The 18703-nt window shown below is 34.7% G+C and overlaps 2 protein-coding genes across 2 annotated transcripts in view; one reads left to right on the top strand and one right to left on the bottom strand.

Annotated features, from left to right (window-relative positions):
* LOC135082867 (dual specificity protein phosphatase 23-like) overlaps positions 1-18703 on the bottom strand; it is a 239321-nt gene that overhangs the window by 30308 nt on the left and 190310 nt on the right. The gene's annotated exons all lie outside the window — the stretch shown is intronic.
* Positions 22-1252, top strand: LOC135082934 (coiled-coil-helix-coiled-coil-helix domain-containing protein 7). The gene is made up of 3 exons (XM_063977703.1): positions 22-189; positions 278-376; positions 938-1252. Exons 1-3 carry the CDS (start codon positions 139-141, stop codon positions 1046-1048), a joined length of 261 nt encoding a protein of 86 aa, XP_063833773.1. The 5' UTR covers positions 22-138; the 3' UTR covers positions 1049-1252.

The raw sequence follows: 18703 nt of genomic DNA, 5'->3' as shown, positions 1-18703 counted from the left end.
CAGATGTTTTCTGTCAAATACCTGTCAAAAGTGTCAAAATCAGTCAACAAAACAAAAAAACAGGATTTCCATCCAATACCCCAAAACCATATAAAATCAATAAAATTAATGTAAAAAGGACATTGTTCAGACACAGATATGACTAAATTAGTAAACAAAGATGCCGCGAGGTTAAATCCATGCTTAAAGGTACAAAAAATCGTAAAAATGTACGCCTAAAGAAATGGTCGCAGTCGTTTTCTAATAACCAAATTTATAATTATATAACTCATTTTAGGAGCAAGAGCAGTCGTATCAGTGCCTGAACAAAAATGGATTTGATCAGGCTAAATGCGAGGTCTACTTCGATAACTACAATATCTGCAAAAAGTTCTGGGTAAGAAGCAACATAAAAACTGTACGATCTGACCTAACCTAGCCGTGAATCCTGTTGCTTGTATTCTAATAAATTCTTTGTTCAAATAGCTTTTATTTAATAACTCGAACATTAACATAACAACTACATACCTAAGTAACTAAATTCTAGGTTAATTTTATCATTGGTTCAATTCCCGCCTTAGGCAGTTGGATTTTTTCAAATCCCAACTAATATTATAAATGCGAAAGTAACTCTGTCTGTCTGTCTGTCTGTTACGCTTTCCCGCCTAAACCTCGCAACCGATTTTGATGAAATTTGGCATAGAGATAGTTTGAGTCCCGGGAAAGAACATAGGATAGTTTTTATCCCGGTTTTTGAAACAGGGACGCGCGCGATAAAGTTTTTCTGTGACAGACAAAATTCCACGCGGGCGAAGCCGCGGCCGGAAAGCTAGTTATTTATAATTTTCAAAATAATTTGCCATAAAGATTAGGTACTATAGTTTCACAGATTTTTAAGAAAATTATCTCTGTGCCTAGATATTGGCAGTAAAATAACTTTCTTTTGTTTTACTTTCAGGGCAAAGTGTACCAAGACAGAAAATCCAAAGGATTACTACCATACATACCCGACATAGATGATAGAGAGAGAATCAAAGAAGAGTACAAGAAATCTGTAAGATTTACTTAATTGAATTCCAGACAAGATACATTTGTATACCTACTTTGGAACATGTAAATAAAGACCGATTTAATATTGAATAAAAATACTATTCAATGTTTAATCTCTACCAAGCCAACTAAGAAATATTTTATTATTATAGTCAGTTTAAACTTTGGGGGCATTTGCAATAGTTTTAAGTATTTTTAACTGAATACACTAATTTATACAGAATTTTGGTTTTAATTTATGGCCCATCAATCTGTATTTCTGCAATTTCTGTTCATCATGTAGGTATATTATTCACCATTTTTGGACCAACTTTTTCCAAATCATTTAGTGAAAATAAAGTGTATATTTTTGTGGTTAATCATACCTACACACACAGAAGATGAAATAAAACCAAAGTATTATTATGCATTATTTTATTTCTCATGTACTCAATACATTTACTGTGAAAGCGATGACTGGTGTCATTGTGTAAAAGCCGATCCTAGCTACTAATTTAGGGGTAGTATTTAAACGAGTGACTGTAAATTTATGTTGTAAGTGTCAAAAATAATTAATGTGGGCTAAAGAATTACTAAGTGAGCGACTGAGTGCGAGTGACGAAAAATCAAAAGAACAGCAACTTACAAAAAAAAATTGAGTTCCTTAAAATACAAAATGAAAAGCTTCATAATATTTGAGCGACCTAATATTTGATTGAGTGTCAACGTTAGGTCCTGCATTTTTTTCAATATTTGGCAAATGCTTTTTTTATACTGAGCGGTATTTTTAACTTTAATGAAGTGTTTCGAATGCAAAAACTACTTTGAAAAATACTATCATGAGCAGCGTATTATGAACCCGCATTTAAATAAAAAATGATCTTATGAAATAAATATTTGACGGAACACTATTCTAGTAGCGAAAAAAATAAATCATTAAAAGGACAATGACCAAATATGTATGGAGTGTGGTCCAAATGTCCACCACTAACGAGACCTATGTAGTAAAATAGTCTACTAAATACTGATTCATTATAGCCAAATCGCAATCAAAAATTTGCTGTCAGTAAAAAGTTATGACTGAATGAAAAGTCTGTTTTTTAACTTTTCATCCGAAAAATGTTCTTGATATCATTCTATCCATTGCACATTTTGGACTAATCTACGCATGTTATGTCATGTCGCATGTGGCGCGGGGTAATAGATGAAAATTATTAAATATTAAACTAGCTGTGCCTACGACTTTGTATGCGTGAAAATTGTTTGAATAATATTTCCCATTTTTACAACATTTGTCTTTACTGCTCCGCCCCTATTGGTTGTAGGGTGATGTTATTTAGCTTAAAACTATCCTTGATAAATGGGCTATCCATCCATAACAAAAATAATTTTTCAAATCGGACTAGTAGTTCCAGAGATTAGCGCGTAAACTACTATAATTTTTCTAACAGTCACATTGAAGTAATATTACTACGTAGGAACAGACATCGCGAACAAAATATGTACAGAGCGGGGTGCGGGGCGGGAATTTGACGGACAGCTGTCAGTCAAATCCATGACTATCAAGTTTCATAATTTATGGCGATAAAATCTGCACCAGAAAATGTCGTACCTACTTCATTGATAGGATTGCACGAATAGTGACGTTCCTGCGGTCGCCTCATCATAGACATTGTGAATCGATTGTGAAAATAAACAAATCGGCTAAATTGTGTTAAATTTTCATGGTGCTCAATAGCAAAAAGGTTCAGCTACTTACATTATTTTCTTTTATTATATTGTGCGTTTCCTGTAATGTAATCTAAGCTCCCCTCCCTTAGACTAAAATTATCCCTCCTAGACAAGTGATAAAACGTAGCAGTTGAAACATTCGAAATCACTTCGCTCTGCCGTTTTTTGGTGTTAGTTACTTCACTCTGTGATGCGATTTTAAAATTACAACTGGCGATTCCGAATTCACAACTAAGGGGACTGAGGCTAATCATGTTACTTGTGCTACAAGTGCGTATGGGCTTCATACTGATGCTTAAGCCATCAATTATTTTTCTTCCCGATTAAAATCTAATGTAATCGATAATCGCCTTGAGAATCGTTAACTGGTATTTTCTAATTCGATAAAAAAATTACCCATCTCTAGTTTAAAACTGTCATCCAACAGCGCACGAAATATTATGAGTTATAGATAATGATACCATTACAGAGGCGACACTTCGTTTACGTTTAGTTTCTGCCTATTGAATTGGATACTGTAAGGAAATATCGTCATCATCATTTTAGCTACTGGACGTCCACTGCTGAACAAAGGCCTCCTCTAATGATTTCCACATCGCCCAGTTGATAGTGGCCTGCACCCAGCGTCTTCCTGCTATCTTCAGTCAGTCCATCTTGAGATTTTAGAAAAATTCCCACTCGTCACGGTAGGAACAAAGCTAGGGATGACCCACCCCTTCACTCCAGAACCAATAAAATAACTGAAAGTCAGAAACTTTCAGTTATTTTATTGTCTCTATTGTTAACTATCTAAGTGGTTGAGTGAAAAAAGCGCGGGAAACGTCGGTTTCGGTGGACGTCTTTTTTTGGAGAAATTATTTTTTCATTAATTTTCTATTTATAGGATCAGATAAGTAGTGCAGTGTAGTTTGTTAACTTAATTTTTATTTATATATCATATTAGTGTATCATATCTCATCACATATTGGGTAAGTTTTAACTTTTTAACTTTCCATTTCGTCCAATGGACGACGATCCTCATGACCCGGGTGGGACAGCCCCCCCGGTATCTAATTACGTTACTATTTCACGTAATAGTTCATGTCTGGACACTGAAGGATCGGTAACTGATAATAATAACTGTGAGTCAAATGTTTCGCATGCAAAACGCAAACGAACTTTATCTAGAAAAGTTTGCAAACATTGTAACAAAAAAAGGAGGAGCCGTCATAATAAATCTAATGTGTTCGATTCAACAAACGTTTTTGAATGTCAGTGTATTCTTAGTAGCAGTACTAATGAATTACAGGATGCGCCCATAGTTTCTTCATTAGATCCATCTCCATCCACTGCGAATTTGTCGGCCAATGAAAACTTAACCAACTCCCCAAGTGCCCCAGTTGCTAGACCTTCTTATGTAGCTTCAGATTTGGCACCATATGTTGTTCACATACAAAGAGTTCCATCTGATCCTAATGAAAACTGCACCATTCATCCTATATCATTTGGCTTTTTCTTAAAAAAGAATGGGATTAGAAACATCATTGATGGTAGTTTAAAAAGAATTGGAAGGAACCGATTATCAATATCTTTCTCCAAATTTGAAGATGCTAACTCATTTCTAGATAACGGGAGTTTGAAGTTCAATAAATATAAAGCATTCATACCTTCTTTTAATGTGACACGTATGGGTGTGGTGAGAGGTGTGCCGACAGACTGGACTGAAGAAGAGATTGTGAGCAATATTTCAGTACCAATAGGTTGTGGGAAAATTCTGAAAGCTAGGCGTCTTAAAAGGAAAAATATAGTTAATGGTGAGGCTCAGTTTGTACCTATAGAAACAGTGGTGTTAACTTTTGACGGTCAGGTCCTCCCTAAGAGAGTGTTTTTATGTTTTAACTCACTGCCCGTTGACCTGTATATCTATCCCACCATTCAATGTTTTAGCTGCTGTCGGTATGGCCACGTGAAAAGTCAATGCCGTTCAACTCCTAGATGCTTTAAGTGTGGTCTAGGCCACTCAGGACATACCTGTTCAGTGGAGGAAGATGAAATAAGGTGTTGTTTATGTTCAGGTCTTCATATGGCTACTAGCAAAGTATGTCCTGAATATAATAGGCAAAAGAACATAAAGGAATCTATGGCAAAAGACTGCATTACATATGCTGAGGCACTTAAATTACACCCTCCTTGTTCTAAATCTTATGCAGATGTTTTAGTATCTCCTACACCTCAGAATTCATACAATCATGTGTCATCAAATTACTCTAATAAGACCTCATACAAAAAAACTGTTTTCTTAAAGCCTAGATCTCCTCCTAGGTTCTCTAAAGGTTATGATAAATCTGCTCATGATGAAATCATTCAAGGATATAACTCTGAAATCTCTCCAAGTAAAAGTATTTTAATTAACAGCGATGAGAAATACTCAAACTCTTTAAGTAATTTATCATTAAAAGAATTAATTGTAGCCCTGATTAATTCCCTGCAAACTAATTTGTCATCCCTACCGTCCAACGCTGCCTCAATCAAAGATAGATTATTAGACAAAATTTCACATAACGAACAAAGCTTCAGCAATTCAATGGAATTGCCGCAGCATTTTAACTAAAAAAAGTGACCTTTTATATTTAATAAATAAAGAAAATCCATTTATTATTGCTCTACAGGAAACATGGCTTAAGCCTGTTTCCATTTTTAAAGTGCCTAAGTTTTCCTGTGTTAGAGAAGATCGTAGTGATGGGTATGGAGGCGTGGCTATTCTTATTAGTCACTCTACTCCGTTTTCCCATGTCCCAATTCCTCAGCACAGTAGTGATTTTTCTATTATTGCAGTTTCAGTAAATCATATAACTTTTGTCTCAATTTATATTCCTCATCCTACTTCCCACATTTATGATGAAATAGATAACATTATTGGCAACCTTCCTTATCCTATTATTATTATGGGTGATTTTAACGCTCAACATGAAACTTGGGGAAGTAGTAGTTCTAATTATTACGGTAATAGGATTTTAGAAATTTTAGATAACAATCATTTATGTATCTTAAACTCTGGCGTTGCAACCCGCAGGACTGCGCCTCATGAAGGAGTGAGCGCTCCTGACTTATCTCTTTGTTCTACTAATTTAGCCTCGTCATTATCATGGTCAACATTACCTTCATCGTATGGCAGCGACCATTTCCCAGTTGTCATTGAATTCCCAGATATTAATAGGAATGTGAATAATCGCGAACCTCGAATGAAATACAGACTGGACCGAGCTGATTGGAGCCTATTTAAGGACAAGGTGGAACAAGGTCTTTCATCTCTACCGGTTGTTAGTGAAAACAATCAATCAGCATGTGCTGAAGCTTTAGCCTCTTTATTAATCGAATCTGCTAATCAGGTATTTCCTATTAAAAACGGTCGTCATACTAATAAAATCCCCTCACCACCTTGGTGGGATAGCGAGTGCTCAGATGCTGTTAGGAAAAGAAAGGAAGCGGAAAAGAATTACTGTGCTATTTCAACAGAAGCTAATTTTAACTTATTAGTTGAAATAATGTCAAATACCAAAAAATTATTAAAACGCAAAAAGTGGGAAGGCTGGAGAAACTTTTGCTTATCCATCTCGCCAGATGTTTCCCCTTCTTTTGTTTGGACTAACATAAGAAAATTTAGATCTGCTTTTAAAGAATCCCAGCCGCCGTCTCTTAATAATACTTTAATTGAAGAATTTTTAGATAAACTTGCTCCACCTTCTGTTGCTGAGAATCTTTCTATACCCAATGATGCTTTTTTATTTACAAACATTGAACATACAGTTCTTAGCGACCCTTTTTCACTTTCTGAGCTTAAAGGAATTTTAACTTATGTTAAGGACTCTGCGCCGGGTGGCGATGGGATCCCCTACTCATTTCTGTGTAACCTTAGTAATTCTAGCTTGTTATATTATCTAACTCTTGTAAATTCTATTTTCAATTCTGGTTGCGTTCCACCTTCATGGAAATCTCAGGAAGTAATTCCAATTTTGAAACCCCATAAGCCACGAGAAGACTCCAACTCTTACAGACCAATTGCACTCTCATCCATTCTTATGAAAGTAGCTGAGCACTTAATTAAAAACCGGTTGGAATGGTTTATGGAGAGTAAAGGCTTGCTCAGCAAGAGTCAATACGGTTTCAGAAAAGGGAAGAGTTGTGCAGATAGTATTGGCATTTTTTGCACTGATATTAGATTGGCGTTTTCATGTGGCGCTTCAGTTCTTTCGGCTTTTCTTGATATAACAGCAGCATATGATAATGTGTTGTTAACTGTTCTTAGAAGTAAACTTTTACAACTACAAGTTCCCGGTTTGCTCGTAAATTTCATCCTAAATATCTTATCTATGCGAACTATAAATGTTATTCATGATAACAAAATCTCATCCAGGTTATTAAGTAAGGGCCTTCCTCAAGGTTCCGTCTTGAGTCCTTTATTATTTAACATCTATAGCTATGATTTAGAACCTTCTATGAATAACAGTGCACATATTTTACAATATGCTGATGATCTGCTCCTCTATGTTAGTGGTAATAATATACAGTTAATGTGTGAGTCTCTTACATATTCTCTCTCCCTATTAAAATCATGGTTAGACAAAAATGGCCTTAGCCTTTCCCCTCCTAAAAGCTCAATAGTTTTGTTTTCTAGAATCCGTTTCCCACCCCCAATTAGTGTTTATTTTGATAATCAACCAATCCCGGTTAAAAATGAAGCCAAATTTCTAGGAATCATTTTAGATTCCAAAATGACAGGTCTTCCGCATTTCTATTACATCAGTTCTAAATGTGAGCGACTATTAAATATTCTCAGATGTCTAACTGGTGTCTGGTGGGGCGCTCATCCGTTCTGTTTAAAGCTTTTATATAATGCCCTTATCAGGAGTATCCTCGATTACGGAACTTTCTTTCTTGAACCCTGCAGTATAGTGGGGCTTCGTAAATTGGATTTGATCCAAAATAAAGCTCTTCGATTAGTAACTGGTGCCATGAAGTCGAGCCCTATTATTGCTCTTCAAGTCGAGTGTGTCGATCCACCTCTTAAGCTACGTCGTCAATACTTAAGTGATAGATTTTTATTCCGAACATTACAGTTTTCGAATCACCCTCTCCATTCAAAACTTACAGCTCTTTTAGAATATGTAGAATCTTCCTCATACTGGTATCACAAATCTCCTCCGTGTCTAGTAATCAGTTATCGTAAATACATATCTCTGCAAGCTCCTACCCATAGTTCCTCTTATCTGCCAATTTTTTGTAGTAAATATGAAGAGTTAATGTTCTCCCCAGAGATTTATTTTGATTTGGGTGTTTACAAAGATGATCGAAATGCCCTCACAAACTTTAATTTTATGATTGACAGGGATTGGTCTAACTGGCAACACATGTATTGTGATGCATCAAAGCATTCTACCAATAGCCAAGTAGGCGTTGGAGTCTATCATGAGCAATTAAAAATAGTTCAAAAAATCAAATTTCCCCCAGAAACATCTGTATTTACAGCTGAATGTTTCGGCCTTTTCAAATCTCTTGAATACATCTTAATTATGAAATTGCAACAAACTATTATTTTCACTGATTCAAAAAGTGCTCTTCAAGCTCTTGTTAAATTCCCTTTTAAGTCAAATACTTTCTACCCTGTAATCATGGATTGCAGGCGGCTACTATACAATTGCTTCTTAAAAGATTTGAAAGTTGTATTTGGTTGGATTCCTGGTCACAGTAATATTCCCGGGAATGAAAGGGCCGATCGCTTAGCTAATGATGCAATTTCCTGTGGTGACCTGTTTCCATATAAAAATTACAGTCATGACTTACTTTCACTTCCCAAACTCTCCCTTAGGGAATCTTGGGAAAGTCAATGGACTGACAGCAGTCAAACTAAAGCGAAACACTACAGGAATATTCAACCACATGTTCCTCTCAAACCGTGGTTTTTCAAACTGAAGCTGGATAAGGCAGGGACTAGTAGCCTCATTCGTATGCGACTGGGTCATGTTTGCCTCCCCTTTCATTTGGCTAGATTAAAGATTGTAAACAGCGACAAATGCGACTGTGGAGACGCAAATGAAGTGGGTGACCTAAACCATTGTCTATTTTCATGCCCTAAATATGACCGCTCCTCTTTTATATCTTCCTTACTGACCCTCCGTGTCCCTTTTCCTACTTGCATTAATTCTCTTTTATATACGAACGACCTCTCTATATATAAATGTATCTCTATTTATTTATCTAATAATAATTTAAAGGTTTAGTTTCCCTAATTTCCTATTAACACTTCCTACCAGTTCCTACCTATACTGATCCTAGCCCTAAATTCCGAAATTCCGCTTTTTTATTGACATCCGTTTCCCTACCTTGACATTGGCAAATGCGCAAACCGCGCGAGCCATAAAAAAAAAAAAAAAAAAAAAAAAAAAAAAAAAAGTGGTTGAGTACACGTATAATAGCAGTGAGGTAGAAGTTACGGGACTATTCCCACCTCTCCTTTTCACCGCTGCACCTAGACTAGTTGATTTAAAGCCAAGGTATATCAGTTTTTAGGTAATGACTTAGTGCATCTAAACATGTAAAACTTTCTAGTTTTTTGTAACATTGAAAAATCTAAAAAGAAGCATCATTTTTTTACGTTCAGGTGTTTCTAAGAAATTTAAATGGAAGCTTTTGATGACAACGTATTGCTTATTTTTTCAGCTGTCGAACGAATCACTTTTATACTCATAGGTCCTGTACATCGGTAGATTTGGTAAATAAATGAATCCATCCGGACTCAGAAACTAAAAAAATTAAAATAGCTGTAATTTTTTAATACTGGATTTGTCGATTAAATTGATCATATTACTGCGCCCTAACGGGTCGGACACTGGTGTCCAGACACACTGTACAATTATTATAATTTTAGCCTATCTCTAGCCTCTCTCTCTATATTTACTAACTAACCAGTCGCATACGAACAACAGCAGTAAGATTCAAACAAGTTTGATCCATGATGCCGCACGACTATTGTGTGAGCCCACCCGTAACCCAAGCTTATTTAGCTTAACACAAGGGGCTGGACGGGACTATTAGTAATTTGTGCAATACAAAGTGCTTATAATCTTTAAAAAAATCTTTTTATTGCTGTATGTAACCTTCCTTTCGTATACTAATTTATGCGTCAGTGTCAAGTCTGCGATTTTTATTCTTTGAAATTTTCGTAAAATGGCTGCCGCCGCGGTGACGCCTTGTAATTAACAAATTAAAATTAAAGTAGTGTTTTAAAGTGCATAAATGTACAACTTAATGGTAAAAAGTCATTCCTTGATTTTTACTTAATATGTATCTGAAGTTATTTGAACAGTATTTTCGTCTATAGGATGGCATATTTCAAAAAACAAAACTGCACTCAAGCGTGTTGTCACAGCAACCGCTGAGCACATACTAATTGAATTTCGGTCCATGGACCTATTTGCGTGCCAGAAACAGTCTAGTTGACATGTCTTCTCTAGTACGTAGTACATTATAACTCAATGAACAGTCATAACTTTTTACTGACAGCTTATTTTTTTTTCGTCCCATACTGAAAGTTAATCTCTATTTAATGGACTATAAGCCAATATAGGTCTCATTGGTGGTGGACATTTGGACCACTTTTGGTCATTGTCCTTTAAGGGTAGTTAATCAAATGAAACAATGTATTACGAAAAATGAAATAAATTTGTATTTTCTTAAATCGAATCAACAAAAAACAAAATAAAATAAGTCGCTTCTGTCAACCCAAAAAAAAGTAATCTTATTAATAAGGTTCATTAATTGGTACCTATGAGGATTGAGGAGCTCTACCTACTCATCGTCACTGTATGATAAGTGCTGGCTTGGACTTAGCGGGCCGGCCTCGTTTTCTTGTTTGTCCAATAGGTATCAGTTTTGCTTCCAGTGGCGGTGTTGTTAGTTTGAGCCGAATTGCTAGACTCAAAACGTGTTTGCATACATATTTTGTTAAAAATTCGGGACAGTCGCCCCGCCCCCATTCGAATTCGCGCGCTGTAACAATCTGTAGTTTTCATTAATAAAGCGTATCAAAATAAAAAATATGAGACCTCAAATATAATATCAGTAACCAATAATCATTAATAAAGCAGCTCACAAAACTTTGCTTAGAATTAACTTTTTTGTAGTTCGTTCAGTAAAACCTCAATTAGAAAAATCTAATGTATCTTCATATTAAAGTTGCCCTCTCTGTATTTCTAGTCGCTCACTTAGTATTATATATAGGGGAGAGTTCGGTATATTGTACCGCCGGGTAAATTGTACCACCCTCATATTTCGTAAAGTATTTATTGAATGTTTGTAATTGCAACTATCAGCGGTACACAACTAAAATCAATTAATATCGGCCATGTGGTTATTGCCGTGACAACAAACACGTGTGTTTTATTTTGAAAAGTATTTTTTCATTGTTCTCAAGTAACTTTTGACAATACATGTTTAGTTTGTAATTTTGTTAAATTTAATCACAGGGTGTTTCTAATATATTATTTAGAAGCGTAAATTAGTGAGGATTACAATTATTTGAAACATTTTTCGGTATTTATAAGCTATATTTTTTACCGATTTTTTAAAAGCACTATCACCTAGTCGGCTAAATTGTACCACATCAAGTTGTATGGAACTTTACCAAAGGATGTTGAATTTATTTTTTGGAAAAAAATATTTTGAAGTTATAATAGCGTAGTTATGTTTGACTAACAATAAATGAAAGCAAAAGACTGGCAAAGTAGATTAGGTACAAGTGTGCGTTACGATAATTGGAATTACAAAACTTGTACTCATAATCGTGATAACGTGGAAAACAATATCGATTGTCTATGTTATTACCTACTGTTCCTTTTCGTTTCCTAATTTGTTTAGAATGTATTGTATAAAATTTTGCCATAGTTTTATTATAGGCTTGAAATTTATTGAAATCCAATTTAGTAACCCTGTGGTACAAATTATCGAACCGGTTGGCTAAATTGGACCGAAGCTCTGAACTCGTACTTTGTTGATTTGTGCTAAATATACAACAATCATGTTAATTAATACTTATGAAATAGTAAGTTGAATAATGTATCTTTTATTATATACCATGGACATTAGCAAAAACAAAAGAAAACTATGTGTAAAATGGGATTGAAAAAAACTGGTCCAAATTAGCGGACTCTCCCTTAGTATTTTTATGTCTGAAATGTAATAATCAAAACCCACATTTTGTAAGCTCGTTCTGGATTTTATTATTAATCAATATTCGTCGTTAGTTTGGTAAATTTTTCGCTTAGTCAAATTCATACCGCTCAAGGTATTAAAACAGTATGCCATCATCAGTCGCAAAGTTTTTTTTTAGTCGCTCGTTTTATAATTCCCCCTAATTTAGACCTATACTATCACATGAAGGCAAATTCGGGAAGAACATGTTTCTGCCTTATATTAGGGTTCCTTCTATTTTCTACAGACTATGCATCAGCTGTGAATATTATAAGAAGCCCAGGACTCCAAAATATTGGTCATCATGATTACTTTTTGTTTGATTCATACTTACAGGGACACCCTGTATAACTAACGTAATCTCACACCTTCAACAAAACATTTTTTATGTATTAGATCTGTTTTTCGCAAATTCTGTAAAATTCAATAGGTTTTGGAGTGATGCGTAGTCTGCAGTGAGTCTTATTTCGACATTATCTTCACTATCTCACTCACTCATACCAGGTTACCAGGTCGAGTGAAAGAAACGGTTTTTAACAGTGGGCTTAAGGAACCATTTGAGTAACAATTTAACACTTCAACTGCGATTTTGTATTAAACATAACTGTTGAACTGTTCGGTGGGACTTGAACATATTAATTATGGTTTATGGTACGATCTAACAATACTGATGTCAGAAAGCTTGGAAACGATGCTTGAATTTGGGCCTCCTACAGTCAGCGTCAAATAGTTCGTGACAACAAATTAGCCAAAAAGTTCGCAACGTCTTTGTTACATAGGAGTCCCCTCGATCGGGCCCACTAGAGTGAGCCCGCCGTAGGCTGGACTTTGGTCCAACACCGCGGTGGGCAACCCTCTAGTTGGGTTCGCAACTGATCGGGCGCCTTATGCGCTCGATACGGCCCGATCGCGAACGTCGGTCTGTCTGCGACCGACGCGGACGAGCCTGGGCTTCGCTTCGCGAAGCCTAGACTCGGCCTCGTCGGCACGCGCGCCGACGATCGCCAAACGGCTAGAGTACCTTCTGTACTCGCCACTCTGCCCGGTGAAGCTGGAAAAGCTCCTCAAGCTACCAGCGCGCGTCCATTAAAAAAAAAGTTACATAGGAATAAGGTTGTGTCGTCAACTTTTGGTCACTTTGGACGTCACGAACTATTTGACGCTGACTGTACTAAGGATGGCACGTCAAGCTAAATACTGTGGCATCTTAAACCATTATAATAAGTGCTAATTTTCAACAAAAAAAATATAGTTTGATTTGCCACCCACTGTAGTACAAATGTGTAATAGTCCATCGCAATTGAAGCGTTAAAATCAACACTAACCATGGCCATGATATCGTTTAGAAATTCAGAAAAATAGTAATACACATTATAGCATTTCCAAAACTATGTCTAGGTATATTATATTGTTATTAAGTCGATTTGTTGACACTACTCTCGTATATTTGTCCTTTTCATTATGATATGGTTGAGAAAAGGACAGAAATATTTCACTAGGATACAATAAAAAATATTTTAGATAAAGCTAGGTGTTCTTAGCACACTCGTCTAGTGTCCCACATATGGGACATCTTTAATTCGTACATACATCGGCATGTCAATTTAAATACTGTGACATCTTTTGCAATCGTATTAAGTGCTATTTTTGAAACGAAAATGTACCTAGTTTGAAGTTAATAGGTACCAAAAAAATCGGTATGCACCCACCGGTTTTTTGACATATTACAGTATCGGTCCCAGTATTGGGACTAATTTAATTTGAGTTCTCGTAAATCAAGCTGCTAGTCATTTAGCGATCGTGAAGTTATTATAGAAGTGTAGAGAATTGTGTCATAAAATCGACATGCGCTAGAAAGCTTCACTAACAAACGAGGCACTTGATTTTGTATGAATTAAGGATTTGCCACACTGTATGCGATCTGCGGGCAGCGGTCTGGTCAAAGTGAACGCAGCCCGCATCATTTTATGAATAACATTTTCGGTCAGGTCAATACAATCTGCAATGCAATTTATCAGCGGTTTGCGTTCTTTGCTCGTGCCCGCACGGTCAGATCGCATCAATACAAAATGTATAGAGACGTATTTCTTTACTCATGTGGACGTACGGCGCGTATACAGGGTGTTAGGTAAATGGATATAAATGAGCCGACACTAGCCCATGTTAACATATGCATATAAATGGTATGGTGATTGTGAAGTCAGAAAATTGATATCATTATTTTAATTTTCATACAAATCTGATTTTATAATTTTTATTTTGTATGAACATTTAAAAAATGACTTGACCGCTGCCCGCAGAACGTATTCAGTGTGGCAAAGCCTTCATGATATTAACTACTTAAACAGTTACACTACAAAATACATTATACAATATTTAGGCCTCTCTTCGATCAGGAAATACCTTGAGATTCGACAAGTTGATTGTAAACGAGTTCCAATGATTTTGCCGAATGTTAATAAATATTTACAATTTATGTTACTTAAATTAACTACAGTTTCTTAATAGTTGGTACACATGGAATGAAAACATTGACAAATGCACACAAAACACTTTTTTTTACTAAATTAACCAATTATTTTGTTAAATATATTATGTACCTATAATATGTCCCGACTATTAGGAAACTGTATCGACTTATAAAATATTAAATGCCAATATTGATTGAAGACCAATTATAAAATAATAAATACGGTATTCCATGATTTACTTTTACATACTTTGCATTTTTGCTTATCTTATGCATACAATGAAAAGAAATAAGAGTTAATTCATTGCTAATTCCATATAAATATCTGAAGTTCGAATTAGCTATTTTAACTAAGAAATTAAACAATTAAAAGACAAGATAGAGTGATAGCTTAGAAAACTTTTTTTATGCAAAACAGGCAGGTATTTGACCGCAATCGCACCTGATGTTAAGTGAGATCTCAGATCATAGAAGGGAGTGAGATGCAGTCTAGGATGGTACATATCTGCCCTGTAAGTGCCTATTCACTCTCGCCTTGAAAAGGCCCGGATTATAGTGTTCGGGAAAGACAGCAGGCAACGAATTCCAGTCCCTAGCTGTTCTTGTCTTATTCTCATGTCAATTTACCTTACAATTTCATGTAGAGTGTAAAAGAAAAGGTAATTAATATTAGTTTTTTCAAATATGAAAATAAAATGTAGTTCCAGATGAAAAAGTTGGCATAACATTACACTTAAATAATCTCAATAAATCTCACAGTAAACATACTGGAAAGTTAATATAGACTAAGCCGGTGGTAGTTGTTATAATACACTCGGCTTCAAATAAATCGCATCTCCCGCAACAAGCACTTTTCAAACGTATGAATCCCCACTTCCCACCAACATTGGTACCTTTTGAAAGCCTAGTTCTAAGCTTCATTTCATTAAAGGAAAGGTTTTTACCCCAAAAATGTGTCTTTAGAAGGATCCAGAGTGACTTCTTCAAAAGATAGGTAGTTGCGCTTGAGCCAATTTTATGGCTATAAAACTGATAAATTGGGATTAATCGCTATCCATCTGTTAAAGAGGACACGTGTGATCATTATTTGGTTTTATAACCACAAAAATTGGTCTTATTGTTCCCAGAGGTGAGCCCCAAGTGAAACCTTTTTTCAAGTCACATTTATGGTACCAGTTAATTGTTTGTAAAAAAAATAAATGTGTTTTTCTTTAAGTTTATTTATTGGGCTTTCAAATAACACCAATATTGTTGGGGCACCATGATTGTGTCAGAAGAAAATCTTTAAAGTTCGCGTCGCGGAAGGTGCAATTTATTTGATGTTGAGTATATTAGTCTGAATACAGGCCAAAACATAATCTAGTACATTTTCTAGCTACATTTGTTTTTATTTTTGGTACAGTCAGTTTTGCTCTAGTTCGTGACACTCAAAGTAGCCAAAAAGTACGCAGAATAAGGTTGTGTTGTCAACTTTTTAGCTAGTTAGCCACTTTTTGACGCTGACTGTACCTGTCTCAAGTAAATATTTTTTCTCTCTTTCTTTACAGAAAATGACACAGATTATACTTATAACCTTTGTGCTTTATGTTAATAAATTAACAAGTAATACTTAAGCTTATTAAAATAACTGTTAAAACTAGAAATAATTATACTTATAATAATACCATTATCTAAAATTATCGAGTGCACAAAAATACAACATGATTATGAACAACGTGAAATATAATGTAAGTACATTATGTAAATTAATATGTACTAAAATGGTGTTGGTACAGTCAGCTTCAAATAGTTCGTGACACAAAAATAGCTAATAAGTTCGCAACACGTCTTTGTTACAATTATACAGGGTGTTAGGTAAATGGGTATATGAGCCGACACTAGCCCATGTTAACATGGGCATATAAATGGTATGGTGAAGTCAGAAATTTGATATCATTATTTTAATTTTATACAAATCTGATTTTATAAATTTTATTTTGTATAATAAACATTTAAAAAAATAAAATGATGATATCAAATTTCTGACTTCACTATACCATTTATATGCATGTTACGGTCAAAGTGATAAATGTGAAAATTATGAATAATCGCCGGTTATTATGAATAATTACCGCATGATTAGGTAAATGTGATTAATATGAGGTCATTTATGTGTGTATAAAACTAAATAGGCGGCTTAGGGGTGGCCCAAGGGCCACCCCCGCCGCACCTTAACCTATTTTTCACTTTAAATCAAAACATTATGTTATAGGCATCATGGAAATGTAATAATAATATTATGCAAGAAACATTCCAAACTCATTAAGCCAAATTATATTAATATATGATATCAAAACGTTCAAAAGTTTGGCTGTACACGAGCACGTACACAAGATGTTGTTCTCTTTTATGAAATTTGTTAGTACTAAGGTTGAATTATTAAATAATCACTGTTAAATGTGATTAATTTATCACTTTTACCGCGACTGTCGGTACATAATAACCGGTTGTTATTAATAATTTTCAATTTATCACATTAACCGTAACATGCATATATTAACATGGGCTAGTGTCGGCTCATATACCCATTTACCTAACATCCTGTAGATAGTGCCATCTACGAAGACGCGCCCCATCCTTCTTCCGCGAATGTTTGAGTGTTATCGGTACACGCTTAATTATCCATGAGTGCACACGCACACTACAATAATGCTGCTCGGATTGCTCGGATCAAACTCCCCGCACCCCGCGCGACCGAGACCAAAATTGGTGGGCGTGTCTTCGTGGATGAAAAGATCTATAGATTATGGATGTGTTGTCAATTTTTTGGTCACTTTGGGTGTCATGAATTATTTGACGCTGACTACAGCCGTCAGAACAATAAACGTTGCACCTTATGCAAGTTTCAATAGGTGCTATTTTGCTATAAATATTATTAGGATGCGCTGGCGCCGTACAAAATAAAATACAAATACGTGTACTTCTAATATGTTTTAAAAGAGATCTAGAAATAAACAACGCTGTAAAACAAACAAATAAATAATTATTTGTACTGCTTGATTCTAATATAAACATATTCAGTGTTCAGTATTTTATTCTTATAATAATACAAAGGTCCTCTTAAAACACTGAAAAAAAGTCAGAGAACATAAATAAAATCACCCTTACAAACAATAGATATAGGGTGCAATATTGATTACAACACAATCTATGACGACTATGTGTCGCCATATTTAAAACGTTTCGAATCGTATTCTGACAGATGTCAAAATGCTCACCTTCAACCGATAAACAGTGAGAATATTAAACCTTATTGCTTTGGGTTAAGGTTCAGAAAAGTTTTTTTATTTAACTTGATTGGCCTGTCTAATATGGTAATATGGTTAATGGTAAGCCTCCTTCGATTTTGAAGCTTACAGTAAAGGCATACGGTTTAAAATCGATTAGCTGTGATAGGTCAATTTAATAGCAATCGTACGACTCCATCTTAGAGGAATCAAAATATTTAAAAAGAACCATTAATTTCTCGAATTATTATCAAATTTACCGAGAATTCGTTAAAAACACATAATTTTGGTAATTAATTAGTGCTTTATGAAGATTTTAACAAAATATACAGCGATTCTTGTAAAACCAGTTCATGAAAGTAATTAATTAAGAAAGAAATTATTTTTTTATTACGGATCAATAGTTAAATATTCGAGAAACTATTGGTATTAATTAAAAACTTATACCTAATGGAAATAATAAACTTATTATAATAATAAGTTAAAACAATTGACAATGCGCGCTATAACATTTAAGGACTAAAGAATGTACACAAAAAAGAGTAACGAAAAGAAAAAAAAAATACTGACATGAAAAACAGAATGCTGGTCCAGTGTAATTTTTTTTTAAATAAAATCTATATTACAATATCCAGAAAAAAAAACACTAAAAAAGTATGGCGTCACATTTAACTACAACAAAATTCTTTTTAAGTTCGCGACTATAGATTATAATTTGGTGACCTAGTTTCGCGCGCTTTATAATCTTTAATCTATGCTTCGAAAATGATCAATTTTGGAAGTTCAATATTTTTTTTATTATGCATTTTTATTGGATATTGTAATACATAATTTTAAGAATTAACTATGCTTCTATAGACAAACAACAGGTATATTATTATGTATATTTCTATTGGTAAATGGAAAGCTATAAAAATAAGGGCGTTTTTCAGCATTCTTTTTACTGTTACTCTTTTGCTCACTGGTACAATCTTTATAACGTAACATTTATATTATATATTTT

This window comes from Ostrinia nubilalis, chromosome 22 (assembly GCF_963855985.1).
Source record: "Ostrinia nubilalis chromosome 22, ilOstNubi1.1, whole genome shotgun sequence".
Lineage (NCBI taxonomy): Eukaryota > Metazoa > Arthropoda > Insecta > Lepidoptera > Crambidae > Ostrinia > Ostrinia nubilalis.
Note: the sequence above shows the minus strand (reverse complement) of the source record. Positions and strands in the feature narration are given on the sequence as shown.